Source organism: Ostrinia furnacalis, unplaced genomic scaffold (assembly GCF_004193835.3).
Source record: "Ostrinia furnacalis isolate ACB-3 unplaced genomic scaffold, ASM419383v2 OfSCF0450, whole genome shotgun sequence".
Lineage (NCBI taxonomy): Eukaryota > Metazoa > Arthropoda > Insecta > Lepidoptera > Crambidae > Ostrinia > Ostrinia furnacalis.
The window spans coordinates 168,429-183,694 of NW_021130689.1; the positions used below are offsets into that span (position 1 = coordinate 168,429).

General features: G+C 35.5%; 1 protein-coding gene across 3 annotated transcripts in view; it reads left to right on the forward strand.

Annotated features, from left to right (window-relative positions):
- Fas2 (neural cell adhesion molecule fasciclin 2) overlaps positions 1-12,979 on the forward strand; it is a 135,216-nt gene extending 122,237 nt beyond the window's left edge. Inside the window, exons 2-16 of one of the 3 annotated variants that reach the window (XM_028322043.1) lie at positions 979-1,141; positions 1,705-1,865; positions 2,112-2,236; positions 2,314-2,454; positions 2,538-2,672; positions 2,761-3,068; positions 3,184-3,305; positions 3,390-3,540; positions 3,624-3,816; positions 3,973-4,247; positions 4,533-4,680; positions 4,875-5,067; positions 8,496-8,691; positions 8,859-8,963; positions 10,344-12,979. In XM_028322043.1, the coding sequence (XP_028177844.1) occupies positions 979-1,141; positions 1,705-1,865; positions 2,112-2,236; positions 2,314-2,454; positions 2,538-2,672; positions 2,761-3,068; positions 3,184-3,305; positions 3,390-3,540; positions 3,624-3,816; positions 3,973-4,247; positions 4,533-4,680; positions 4,875-5,067; positions 8,496-8,691; positions 8,859-8,963; positions 10,344-10,473 (2,546 nt within the window). In that variant the 3' untranslated portion in view covers positions 10,474-12,979. The remainder of the gene's footprint in view (positions 1-978; positions 1,142-1,704; positions 1,866-2,111; positions 2,237-2,313; positions 2,455-2,537; positions 2,673-2,760; positions 3,069-3,183; positions 3,306-3,389; positions 3,541-3,623; positions 3,817-3,972; positions 4,248-4,532; positions 4,681-4,874; positions 5,068-8,495; positions 8,692-8,858; positions 8,964-10,343) is intronic. The other 2 variants (XM_028322051.1, XM_028322056.1) reach the window with 2 other exon arrangements.
- Positions 12,980-15,266: the final 2,287 nt, after the last annotated feature.

Genomic DNA, 15,266 nt, shown 5'->3' on the forward strand with positions numbered 1-15,266 from the left:
CATGCATTTATTTTACATGATAGTAAACCAACCAACCGTGGGTATCTAGCTCCATAGTAATTTTTGTATTTCCATTTACAATTTATCTAATTTAACCTCAGATTGTTTTGTCTTTGGCGGGGTTCCCACATAAGATAATATTGCTCAGCTTATTTCAAGTTTTTCTAATTTCTACAAGACACTTCTTAATCTTACACATAGTCATTTTCTCGGAAAGTCTCTCTGTCTTTATTTTAGTAACTCAAGTGCAGCCTTATCTTTCGGTAGTGTAGATATACATCGGGCTCGAGTGGCGGCGGCTATTCACGGGAGCACGTCTCGTTACGGCGGGATTTCAGTTCTAGTGTCGCGCTCGCGGCTCATTCTGCTTAGGAACACCCTTATTACTCCTGCTTTTGTTTCTCGTGTGAACATTGGCAGGCACTGGAGCTTTACTGACTGACTTTGCAGATCTTAAGTAACTATAAGGGAACAGCCATAGTTTATTACGCTGATATGGCTACATTGTACGCAGTTATCAGTCTGATCCTTAGGTCTATCTTTTTTCTTCAGACTAATTTAGTTGTAGGGTCTAATAATAATTACTACTTTCCTTTGAAACAAACTTGATCTTCACTAGTTAAACTAGTTTAGATGTTAGGCTGTACTGTAGACTATGCCGGCTACGCAAGATTCATACCAAGTAAACCGAGAAAGTATCTCAATATTTTGATAGCTTAATATTATGCCTTAATTCGACGTTTCTAAAATAATGTATTGACATCACATTTTAGTTTGAAAATTATAAATTATAATTGAGATGCGACTCCAAACGCTAAAAATTTAATAACTATCACATTTTAGCTCAAGAATAATGTATATTACAACAACATAAGATGACATGACACTGTATTTATTTCGATGTGCAGTCGTCCATGTAATCTATTTTGATATTGAATGAATCAAGGATTTTACTTATTATGAATTTTCTTTTCCCAGGATGCTCAGCGCAGACCCTCAGGATATTCCCAATGCAGACACACCAGACCGTGGCAGTGGGCAAGTCTGTGGTGCTGACCTGCCAGGCCGACGCGCCTGATCCCTCGCTCGTGACGCAGCCTCAGTGGAAGGACCCTAAAGGACTCGTCATCAACGATGCCACGTGAGTAGCGAGGGTTTTCACTGCTGAATAAGTAGACTTGATATCATACAAAACTGACAAGTAGTTTTGCAAATCTATCAACAGTATACAGGGTGGCCCAAAAATCTGTGTCAAGCCGAAGCCAAGAGGTAGAGCATCACTAGGGCCAAACTATCAAAAATCGCGGAACATACATGGGGGTGATTCGGATAGCCCTAGTGACCTCTGGGCTTCAGCTTGACACTACTTTTTGGGACAACCTGTATAATACTATCGATAGTTTTTTTTCTTCTTTTATCATTTTACAATAAAAGTTTGTAGACAATAAATAGTTAATACATTTTATTGCATTGGCATAGACCACTGAGGTTTGTCTGCAATGCTAGTTTAACCTATCGTCGGTAGTTTTTCTAATTTAATATTATGGCTATGATAGTATCGATACTATCGATGGCTCTATCAATATTGTTAGTTTTTCAAGCCACGATGGCATCTTAAAACTGCACAATTAAGAAGCTCCTAAATATTTAGGACTACAAGTTTTAGAGTATAAGAGTAGTTTCAATGTTCCCTTCTCCTCACAGATCTGGCACGCGACCAGAGATCTACACTGAACTGCTACCGACGAAGCAGTCCCAGCTGCTGTATATTTCCTCCATTACCCAAGCCATGGCTGGGAACTATACTTGTGAAGCGGCGTACACTAATATTCCCATGAGCGCTAGCGTCGTTTTGGAAACGTTTGGTAAGTAATCCTTTCTAATATCCGTAAAGTGATACTTGCAGGTCTCACATTTTATACCGTATTTTATGGAGACTGACATATTTATAGTTGGCGAGAAAACACTACCTTGAATTTTTCAATTGAATTTATTACTACTGTTACTGTAAGTTAAACGTGGTTCAACTGAGTATATTGGATGCTCACCTAGATTGAAAAAGCATGTCAAAGGTCTATCTCAATATTTCAAGTTGTTTATCTTTGTTTCAGTTGCCATTACATGGACAAACGCCAACGAAAACCAATACGCGACGAAAGGAAAGGACTTCAAAGTTATGTGCGAAGTGACTGCCAAACCCGCGCCATCAGTAGATTGGTTCAAGGAAGGAAATTCTGTAAGTGAATTAGATTTACGCCAAAATAACAGTCTTATTTCCGTTAACATTAGTGCTAAATGTAAATTGTTTTTTAGATTACAACTGGCGAAAGGTATGTCATTCACGCAAATGGATTGATGATCAAGAACGTTCAGGAGAGTGACGATGGCACGTACACTTGTCGGGCAGTCGTAATTCCCACTGGAGAGTTGGCTGAAAGAAACATTAAATTGGAGGTTAGATATTCAATAAACTTACACAGATATTCCTTTAATCGTATTCATAATCAACTCAATAACTAATTTGTAATTTCTTTAAGGTCTATACTGCTCCAGAAATGGAAGAACGTGAAACTAGGGTAGAAATAAAAGAAGGAGAGTCAGCTGCTATTACTTGCAAAGCCAAAGGCAAGCCCCCACCAACTTACACATGGATCAAGGCTGCTACGCGCGAGGTATACACAATACAATTATCGTTATTGCTTACTAATTGAACTACTTACCTCGTGTCTGTTCAAAATCTAAATATCCCCATCTTCACAGAATTTGGCTACCACCTCGAGATTCAGCGTTAATGAGATCACTGGTTTGCTTACATTTGACCGAGTTGAAGCTGGAGATTACGGCAAATACATTTGCAATGCTGTCAATCAAGCAGGCCAGAATGAGACTGAGATCGAAGTGGAAGTTCTAGTCAAACCAAAGATATTCGAACTCTTTAATATCACAGCACCTGAGAGGGGTGAAGGCAGATTGGAATGCAGGGCTACTGGAAGGCCTGCACCGCGTATGAGTTTCAGGAAACTGAGCAATGCTGAACCGTTTACAAATGGACCTAATGACAACAATAGGTAAGTTAAAAATTCAATGAGATATTGTTACGGTCATTGAAACAAAATATGTTAGTTATTAACCCGTAACCTAAAAAGATCATGGTGATCATGATGTTTTTTTTTAATCTTTTAGGATCACCGTTGAGACCACTGATCGCCAAACTGGAGACCAGATGCAATCCAGTGCTGTTATTACTATTTCCAACCTTAACAGAACAGACGATGGCTTATACGAATGTATTGCTGAAAACGATGGTAAGTAGTTATCAAACTACATAAAACTAGATATAGCTGTTAAAGCTATTGAAAAGATATAATATAACTCTAATAACATTTCAGGTGGTGAAGCAAGAAAGAATGGCCATTTGACTGTTCAATTCAAACCTTCCTTCGAAAGCATGCCTAAGGTGCCAATCTGGAGTTGGAATGGTCAACCTGTGAATATTACTTGCATTGCTGAGAGTATTCCTAACGCCACAATTAAATGGAGGTAGTTATTCTTTTGTTAATTTATTAATTAAAAAAATAATAATTATACAAACTTTTTAATAATACCGTTGTCCCAACTTTCAGGTTCCAAGAATACGATCTGGTTGAGTCTCCTCAAGTGAAAATATTTGGTTCTGGTCCCATCAGCTACGTCACAGTTATTCCTACCGATCGTCAACTGTATGGAAACTATAAATGTATCGCTACCAACAGTCTTGGTGAAGCTGAGCACATCACTCAGTTGAGGGAGGCTTTCCCTCCAGGTCCTGTCGTGCAGGTAAAATATTAATGGCAAACTTTCTTAGTAAATAATTCTAACGATTGATTTTCTCATACTCGTAATAAAGATATTCAATATCAATTTATTGCGTTCCCGAAAGTTATGAACGTCATCTTCTTAGAATAAATATATTTTTCAATATTATCTTCACAGGCACGACAAGAAACGATCACAGCAACATCTGTATCCTTCGGCATTGTAGGCCCCGCTGAGGACATGGGTCCCCCAATTCTGGCTTTCACCACCCAGTACAAAGAGAACAACAATTTCGACTGGAATCTGGCCATGAACAGAACTTGGTCCGTCAACTCTCCGTACATTGTGGAGAACCTCCAGCCAATGTTCACTTACGACTTTAGGTTCGCTGCCGTCAACCAGGTCGGAGTCGGCTCTTGGGGTGCCCCGATTACTGTCATCATGCCGAGGAGGTAATAATCAAAAATGAATTGAGATCGCCTATTGTTGGCAAAGTAATTGGTTCACGTCAAATTTAAGGAGCACTAACGACTTTGAGAAAACTTTTACTTATTTATAACGAACAGTCTTATAAAAGCATTCATGACATCACATTCCAATAACGTAATTCAAAAAGGAAATCAACCTAATGGTAGTAATACCAATTTCGCATAATCCGAAATCTGTTTAGTTTGCTAAACGTTTGGATTTCTATTACCGTGAATCGCATAAAATCTAATGGAATCATTTATTTCAAGGTCGGCCCCAGAACAGCCGAAGTGGAGAGAAGCGATAAGCTCCGAATCGCTTCTACATGGCAAATACGCAGACAGATTTGAGCTAAAATGGAAAATTCCCGCTCACAACGGGGAACCCATTGACCTGTATGAAATAACTTATTGCCCGGTAAGTCTTGGCTTCCATTTTTAGATTTAGATTCGAGCGTTTCTAAGATTTATTCATGAAATCACTTGAATAATTATTGATATCGATGAATAGAACGAAATGAATGAACGAACTAGACGTATATTTTTTTATTTAAGCTCTATAAAAATGAGTGAGAAGTGAAATGAAATTACAAGAAATATTTTCCTGTGCAGGTTATCAAAGTAGTCGGCGAATGGAAGGTCGCGTCAGACGATCAATGCCATAAGGAAGAGCTGAAATCATTCGAGATGATCAGCTACGAACTGCGCGGCCTCCAGCCCGACACTAAATACCGAATGGAGCTGCGGGCTCACAACATCCTGGGCTACTCCATCCCTGCCCAACTGTACGTGCAGACTGCCCTCGGTGAGTACAACCAAGAGAGTAACGAAGTGCCGCTTAGAGCCGGCTTCTACGACGTTTACACTGCCCCCAACCCACTGACTCCAGTATCAGGATCTACCAGAATCACCCATTTCGTCAGCCCCCTCATATTATTCGCATTCTGTTTTGTTTTGTGATTTGTGCAAACTTTTGTAGCGCTTGCAGTATTTTTTACGAGCTTTGTAAAATTTATTTTATTTTTAAGTTCAACTTTTCACCAGTGATTGATTTATATTACTGTCTTTAATTTGATAAGTACAATTTTAGTTTTAAGTCACACCATATTACGACACGAACCAATACTCCACATGTATTTGATTTTTGTATTATTAACACTGTTTGTCTTTTAAACATTTTCATTAATTTTACATTCTTGCCGTTAGTTAAAAAAACCGACTGATATTTTGTAGAGTAACAAATAATTCTGAACAATGTGCAAATTACATAGTAATACTGTGTTCAAATTTTATTTATTACTACACCTGGCATGATTCATCGTTATTATTATGATTTAATTTTATGTTAAGATTTAGGTATGTTTTGGCATTTTAATTTCGAAATTTCGGGCTTATATTTTGTTAGTGTTAATTTATTACCAGTGGTAAGTCTATTATAAATGATTTCTTTGATTTTCTTTCAAATTACATAATAATATTATTTTTATTGTAATTTAAGTATTCTGTGTATTTATCTAATAAATGTTTTCTAGGTAACCCAAATGGAAGTACACGCAATTTCAAATGGGCTCACACTAAAATGGATATATTAATTGCCATATTTATTACAATCTTCATCTAAGCAACAGAGTTAATTAGAAACAGAAACTTTCACAAATCTAAAGATGACTGTTGTTATTTAGAAAAAATACTCGTTGTGATAAATATTTGTTGATGTAAATACATTATTATAAGTTGTGGTCTAAAAATATTATAAAATGGTTTCTAAACGATTTGTGTCAAATAAATATACGCCTAATTACATATTATGATAACTTAAAAATAAATAGGTATTATATGAATTTTAAGAATCTCATGTTAATTTGAATTTAGGAATCAAGATTATAATTTAAGTTAAAAGAAATAATGATAATTTATGAAACGTTACGTAAACACATTGTAGTTAGATTATCGGCTAATAAATTAACACTGCCAAAGTATAAAGTCATAATCTAGTGTTAATAAAATTATGCCAAAAATTATGGCATGCGACATGACTTTGACATTCTTAGTGAATTGTATAAAAGTTTTGAAAACTTGTGTAAGACTTTTTGATGACTATTTTGTCCTTTTGATATAGAATAATGAATTAGGATATTGTCTCAAGGAGAGAAAGTCGTCCAGATAAAGAAATGTACCTGTAAGAAGGCAAGAGAAATACGATTTGTTGTAAGATGCGGGCTAATGTAAGAGTTAATTAGTAAAGAATTCTATGTCAACTGAATTCAATTGTGATCTGTTTTAAGACGAGATGAAATTGACCAATGTGAAAAGTAATAAATGTTTTAAAAACATGTCTGTATATTTATAACGAAAATGGATGAAGTATAACTTTCAGGAATACCAGAAATTGGTTAATTATTTGGAAAAGAATATTTTGTCCATTTTTCCAATCAGTGTTTCCTCTTGAACCCTAAATTGAATGATATATTGGTTTAAGAAACCTCTGCCTGATGTACTAAATTAATTATTAACTGAAAATTCCTAAAAAGAAAGCTGTCAAGATGCTTATCAAGAGACCAATCCATTATCCCTATTAATGTTGCTCGAAAGTGTGTTTGTGTCGCCCTGACTGAGATTTGGGTAAATATATTTTATATTAATAATATTCTACATCCATTAATGAACTCGCTATATAGTTTCCTTTGGAATGTACTAATTACCTATGCGCTGCATGATCTTATGTGTACACCCTTCAAAATAATGGTATATTCACTATCCCTCTAGCATGGTCTATAAGTAAACTAACTACGATTGAGGTAAAATATATATTTTACAACGTTATTCTATAGACCCGTCATATTAGATGACTCTAGAATTTTTCTATTAGTTTTTGTTACCTAGATGTTCCCATATTTATTTTATTCCAAGCATGATAAAGAGCCCAATTATTTATAGGTTAAGGATTATAACAATAAATATTAGTATCTAATTAAATAAATCACTGCATTATTCGCAGTATCTCATTTATTTAAATTTTTATATAAGATTTTTAAGTAGCACCTGAATTGTTTCTTTAAATGACATTATTTTGAAATGTATTTGCTATGTAACGGCAACGAACAATTGAAATACATGTTATAGAAATTGCGATAGCTGTAAGTACTTTTCGCCCTTCGTTTTATTTTAAAACGACTTCAGATAAATTACCTCGGAATTTGCCTTTCCTATTTCATTGTAAAGTGCAAAGTAAAAACCACCACCACCACTTTGGGTACGAAATTAACTGATTCATTCTTTGAGTGACTATATCAAAAAGAGTGTCCAGTAATTATATGTTATTACTGCCTCTAAAATTTTAGATTAGTCACTACCGTTCACATGCTTGAATGATATGGCATGTTTTAAGGCTTGGTCTCTTTGACAGCTTTCGCGATTTTGACTTTTCTTTGGTTCGTTGTCGGCAACCTACGCATATTGCTATCATTTCAAGAAACAATCTATAATTTTATTTATAAGTTACAATCCTAAACTAGGAATATTAGGATAAGGTGATGGTTTATAGATATTCCATCAGTGTAGCACCCTTGATGTTGTGAAATACTATTTTGTACCTCTAGATCCCCATACCGCTTGAATAGTTTCGAATTTTGTCATGGGGTTTGAACATTATTATTTTTTGTTTCGATAAAGTTATTTGGAATGTTTGCATCTTGACAACTTTTCTTTTTATATCATTATTACTGATTCTAATGTTATTGTTTATGCATCATTCATGTCTTTCATTTCCATAATTCTTCATTTTCATTCAAACCCCATTTCATTTCTAGCGGAGAGCTTTCTATCTGAAACTATTTATCCTTAAATTGTTGTTCTATCTTAGCTATACCTAGCAATTGTATTATTGGTGATTGGGTGCACGTTTATCGAATTGAAAGCACTCCCTATAGTCACCCAGAAGATTGTAATGAATGTTTAACTGTTGCTTATGAAGGTTCTGATAATTCTTCTAAATCCACTTTCCGACACGCACAAGTGCTGAATCTGCATTTGTTACAATCACTGTCATGTCATCTAACATCTTCAGCTTCTGTGACATGATGCATAAAACTAACAGTATTAAGAGCAGTAGAAACTACATCTTTGGTAACATTAGTTACTTAGAGCATTTGAAAGATTAGTTCGCTGTTTCCGCTGCTCTTATGTTCTAAAAGTTTTGAATAACTGTTTTTACAATAAGATCTATGTCTACAGGTGTGAAAAGCTCTGGATTTGCTCCGCCTCAACTCCTGTCCAGTGGCGCCATCATCGGAGTGGCTTTGGCCGGTGTTTTCATCTGCCTAGTCATTGTAGATCTTATCCTCTTCTGCTTCAAGCGCCAGGGAGTCATTGCCACTATCTGTGGCAAACGTGCCAAGAAGCACGAAGACGACGAAGCCAAATTGGGAAGGTAATTTGAAACTTATCTATTTTAACATAAATGTCATTTTAATACCACATTTAAGCACATCATCGACATCATAACAATGATCAATTTCTGTTCCCACCCGTGTCTTCCCGTTTTTGTTGTCCTGTTTATAAGTGTTAGTGTCGATGAGAGATGTTTCTGCCCGCTAGTCTGTACGGTTGGCGCTTCCCGCTCCCTTATTGCAGCACGAAGCCGCGAGCGCCTCCGTCCCCCGCGCCCCTGCCGCCACCCGTCAAGCTCGTGCCGACCCCGACGTAAGGCACCACACTAGACTGCCCGCATGCTTTGTGCATACAGCATCCGTTTGGCCCCACCGAAAGACCATAAGTACTCTTTGAATCCGCTGGGGATGATGTAAATATGCTTAGCGTTCGCCTCGTGTACATGCAGATAGACAACGTGCTTTGAGAACACGTAGTTAGAAGTGTGAAAGTCAATGTAAGCTTCCCTTTTGTAAATGAAAGTACAAACTCAGAATTCTCAGCGAAAAAGAATTCAAGCGTACGCGCCTCGTTCTGATTTGGATTGTAATACGATTACACTCTTGATCAAGTTCTGTTCGCCTGGAACATCTCTTACGGCATAAATCACCGTATATTTTATTAGAATTTTCTACCTGACGGTATTTTTTCGGTATCTATTTGTGTTTGTATTTATTTTTTCCTGTGTGTTTTCGTTTGAACTGTTTTCATGGAGTTGGGTCACTGTAATTTAATTCATCAAATTATTCATAGCACAACCACCACTAACAATATTATTATCTCTTCCCCACGCTGCCTTTCATCGGTCACATATAGCTATGTTCCGACCACGCCAGTGTAAGATATTTTTACATTACCTTTCCTAGTGTACATATTTTCGTTTGCAGCATTCACTTTAAGCATTGTTTGTTTTAACTGCTTCTGTGTGACTAGTTTCACTGAGTGAGCAAATAAGGGAATGCTGAATAAAAGAAAGAGTAGCGTTAACTAAGTTATTCCTTTATTTGTTCGCTTGATGGAATTGCGCTGTGAACTCAATTTAAATATTTGCAACATTTTTCGCTTTTAACTTTGTTTTCGAGTGTTTAATAATAAATGTACTTTTTGTTTTACTTTTGGTTAAGTAGATATTGTGTAATAAATTATGTTGTGAACAGTGGTAATGAAATCCTAATTTTACCTATTACATAGGAATTTTAACATTCGGTTTAAATTCAAGATTTTCCTAAGTAAGCTGTCGGTAATCATTAAACGAAATTATAACCTAATCATTCCACTAATTCAAAACTGAACCACCAATTGAAGTTCAAGAAGTAGGTCAATCTAGGATTTGATCGCCACTGTTAAAGACTGGTGCCTCAAGACAACGCAACATTCGATAAAAAATACTTTTCCATAAAGTTGCGTACATCAACTATTTTGCACATAATTTGGAACTCTACAATCTTGAATCGTTTCCGAAGGTTAAATCATTGTCTTTTGGCAGGTACATGATATGTATAGAACAAAGTAAAGCTTGTAGATAAAGGACACCGTACAATTGTACCCTATTTGCAGGTGAAAAGGTGGATTTGTAATATTTAGCTGTAATCAAGCTGTAAATACCGCTTCCCAATTACCTAATAAGGCCATTAACAAGATGTATTTCTGCAGAGATGAGAAGGAGCCACTAAAGGACACATCAGACGATGCCATAAAAAGGAACTCGTCAGTTGAATTCGACGGACGACGCGTGTACGCCACGAGTGGGGGACCAATCATAGGCAAGAACTCGGCCGTATAAACTAATCATAGAGATGAGGCCACTCTTTTGTTGAACCGTGTGTCCACTAGCAAGGAACATTTAGTTTTGCGAATAGGGAATATTAATTCCAAAATTCTCTAGCCTAGGCACTTCGTGATGGAATGGATATTTGGAATCTCGTGACATCAATTGACATGATCAAACAGCACGCAACATCTCATGGTAGTTAGTAAAGACGCGTGTCATATGACGTCATGGTCTGCTAATTCCATCCAAAGTTTTACAGATTAGAAATTATCGTTTATATTTTAATGTTCCTTATTAATTTTCAAAATACCTACAACCTTGCTTATCGTAGCATAAATGGGACACTTCTGAGAACAGCAATCAGAAATATATTCTCATCGGTATTTTTTCTGAATAAATGAACACACATTTCTTGCACAGTGGATCCACGGCTTTGGAACCTCGAAAACGTATGATGTATTATGTATAATCGGATGTAACTGAAGTCTTACGAGTATAAAAGCTTGTGTATTTGTGATGAGCGCGACCAGCCAGTATTCGAAACTGCCAAAAGAGAATTTACACTTTATTCACGTCTACACACATAATCAATATTTCTATCTTCTAGACCTACTTTATTTAAGTTGATAATTTTATCACCTGTTATATTTGTATTATTCTCTGGAACAAGGATCTATGAGCTAAAAAATTTCATAGAAATTAAAAATATAGCGTTCACTTTCTTTCGATGATATTTTTAGAGTTCTTCCAAAATGCAGGTGATAAAATTGACAATCTATATGAACTGCTGCTGCAGTTTTTATATGTATTTATCATTATCGTATCCATATCTATCCGTTTAGTTTCTACGCAAACGCTGCTTCTGAGGTACAGGATGTGCCTTCTAGTGTATTTACTTCTTAATGAGGGTATAGTATAGGCTAGTGTATATAAACTATGTAAAATAAAGCTACGCTCACGTCACAAGTTGCTAAGTTATTAACATCACTTTATAAATATCACATTATTGATCACCCATTTCACTTTGTTGATGATCACCGTTGATTTTAATCATATGCTCTATGTTTTCTTCCATGACCTCTATCACAGTTACTTTTATGTTATTTGTATCGATACCTCGATCGTATAGTTCCTTAGATTATTTACTATCTCTGTGATGATTTTAACTTAGTTTATTTCCCTTTCCACCTAAATTTCCTCAAGTACCTACGTCATCAGTAGGTACATTACTATGTATTGAAATTCTATTAGGCTGCATTAGTCCCGATATTTACTTGGAATGCATAATTTATCGTTTAGTGTTTAGCATTTCAATTGCCTAAAATGCATAGTTGTTTGGTTTGACGTAACTCACGTTTTAGATATAAGGCTTGTATATAACACATTTGTAAATACCATACTTTATGTTCCCTTAAGTTTTTAGTATCATGCATTAGGATAGTTATTTTTAGAAAATCGAAGCATTTCTCATAATTTAAGGAAGATTCGTTAAAGTCATTTAACATTATTATACACTATTGATAGTTTTATATTTTATTACGAAGATAAGTTGCCGGTTACGAAGAAAATGTTTGCTTATACTAAGCTACCCATAGGTTAAGTGTACTATTTAATTTTATATTTAAATGTTCTCGTAGTATTGTGTCCTTGATATTTCCCATATGAATAAATATAATTATTATATAACAATTTTATACCGTTATATAAAACTTTAGATACTTGCATATTCATATTTATTGCAACACACGTTTATATTTTTGTATACGTCGCTTGTATTTCATATGTACAAATGATATTTACACAATAACTACACTTTATGAATTTGATACTACTTAAGTACGAATCGAAGTGCCACCATTTACTAGGGCTTAAAGTCATACTTAGTTATGTACTTAAATGACATACTTAATCACAAAATAAATAGATCCTAGTCTCACACTTCCAAGATAGCTTCAAAGTTTTACGCTTTTTTAATTCAATAAAAATAATAAAGCGAAAAATTTTAAAATTGATTCTCACACTAAATTACTGGACTATCAAAACACCACTACACACTTGTTAACAAATACCCCAGAAAGGCTGTGTTATTTGCTTGACATTACATTGAATATCGTCTGCCGTTGTGTGACATAAAATAAGATGGCATTTCTTAAAATCTGGCTAAAAAGTACGAACTGCTATCTGTATCTTTTTAATCTTGGAATATTCACTAAAACGTATCGCAACATGTATTGACTTGAACAATTTATTAAAGACATCATAAAAAAACTGTTCTGTTAATTAGTGAAAACAACTAAAGCCGAACACAGCCTAAAACAAAATTGTATTATTTTGATTTATGATTTTATCGTTAGTTACGATTTGACCTCACGTTTTGGGACCCTTTAATTTGTCTCAAATGTGAATACCCATTTTTGGAAAATTGTTTAATGCGGAAAATGTTAAGCATTTATGTGAAAGCTTGAATGTTATTAATATAGGATGTATGTTAAGGAATTTTCTATCAGCTTACGAAGGGGGAGAAACCGTATAGAGAAACGCATTTTTTATAAAAATAAATGTGTCAAGAAAATTTTATAACTTTCATTTTGTCAATCCCACCACTCTTAGTATACCTACAGATATTGAGTCATAAAAACCATAGCAAAAGACAACACAAATATGACCTTCTTTCCTTATTCGTTATTATTTTTGAAATCTTAAATTGTCTTACTTTGAAACTTACATGTGCAGAAATAAGAAGGCACAAACTGCACCTTATAAATGAACATGAAAAACTTACATGGCAAAGCTCTAATTAACTTTACATTAGAGACGAAATTTAAAAAAACATTAGTACGCTCCATTAATCCTAATTAGACCAATAACAAGTTATTAAGGTAGGGACGCCCAAAAATTTGTCGACAATAGCATGATTTATACTCGTTAGCAGAAAACTTTGTGCTATGATACGCTATTTAACATTTTATTGTGAGCTTTGTGAAGATGCGTAGGGGCACATACAGTTCGGTTAACAATAGGCCAAAAGTTGTGCAACAACGTTTAGGAGCATATTAAATTGAGGTGTGGGGTGGAAACTGTACAGAGGGGTCGGTGGTATTAAAAACTTCTTCCCTTCGAATCAAATGGGACTTGCCATTTCGTATTTATAATATTCATTGGCCGTAAGATCGCATTCGAAGGTATTAAAGTACAGAAAAAGAAACCACGTGACAAAAATTTTTTTAGGCTATTGAAACCTATGGTTGAGTTGTTTTTTTTTTTCACAAACACATGTTTGACATTTACGCCCGTATGCACAAACATTACTATGAGTTCTCACAGTGCGCGTTGACGCACAGGGTGACACACGAACCAATCACAGATATCTATTCAACGCTGTGCGTTCAATTTGCTGCTTCACTTAAGCAAGCACCGTTTGTGAATACGGGCGTTAGTGTCATTTAAGTAACTTACACGCCAACTATTGGGTGTAACGCGTGAGATAGCAATTGTCAATAAATGCTGCCACGATCAAGCTGTCTGTAGACGGAGGCTGAAGAGGGAGACGACAACAATAAACTCCACTAAATGTAAGAACCACCAATTTTTATCATTGACATTAATGCTGAACTCCATCCAAAGTAACAAGGAACGTACCATTTCGCCTAAGTAACAGTCGATGTCCTATGCATCGACGTATCGAATTATTAACTACCAAAGGGGCAGGAGCATAGAGACACAGTTAAAGGAAACAGTAGGATACCTTCATACTAGCATATTAATTTGGCATACTTAATAAACATCTGTCTACCAAAGCAACTCTATTTTACCGTACAACTAGGAAATCTATTTTGAAAGCATTGTATTCTAAAAACTTGAAACTTGCAAATAGTATTCGAATCTCCACACAACTCTCACTGGATCACAATGATCCTCCGTTTCCAGGTCCCCTCGTAATTAGTGTAATAATTAAATGAATGTATTTGTATACTTATTACGCTAGTTCTTTTTACATATTTTTCACGGATTTAAAATCAACATCCCTATTCTAGTAGGTATAAAGATGTTCTACTAAGGATTCTTTTTGACTATGATAGAGATTTGTCCTCGTGGACGCGTAGCTTTGCAACAATGTGCTGCCATTGCGGCAAAAGCGTCCTGTCACGATTAGGGCCGGGCCATTGCGGTTTAATACGTTGAGGTTAGGTCACAATCACATATCCTGCCCCAAATTTAAGAGCTAATTTTGCACTAAATGCTTTAATTTTGAAAATATGTAATTATACCCATCTTACAAATTCAAACCTCTGAAATTAGTTTAATAACTTTTAAATTAGATAAGTACTACTTAATTCATTATAGATCTTAACTATAGTATCTTCAAAAATCAAAACATCACGAAAAGGGTCGCTCATTTAACATGGAACCTACATGCTTCATTATTTTTTGTCCTTCCCGCAGTAGAAGAACCTTTACCTGGAAAACCTGTGAGTAAACTGAGAATATTCAGAACCTGTATTTGCAAGACTGAAAATTACTCGTACATTTCCTCGATGTTACATGCAAGTAAGTGTGCATTAGCTTCATACAGTGCAGTCAATAGCTGCACCACATTTGAGGAACAGTCACAATGGCACACCCTGCATTGAGTAATTTATGTGGCCGGCAGGGGCGCATACGTGTCGTATCTTTCGGATGGTGACGCAAGTGATGAATGGCCACGGAAATTTATTGTTTAGATATTTTTAAGGGGTGTTTCGCCGGATATTGGGGTTTGTTTAAAAGCTTAGTAAGGTAGCGAAAATAGAGCATTTTTTTTTTAC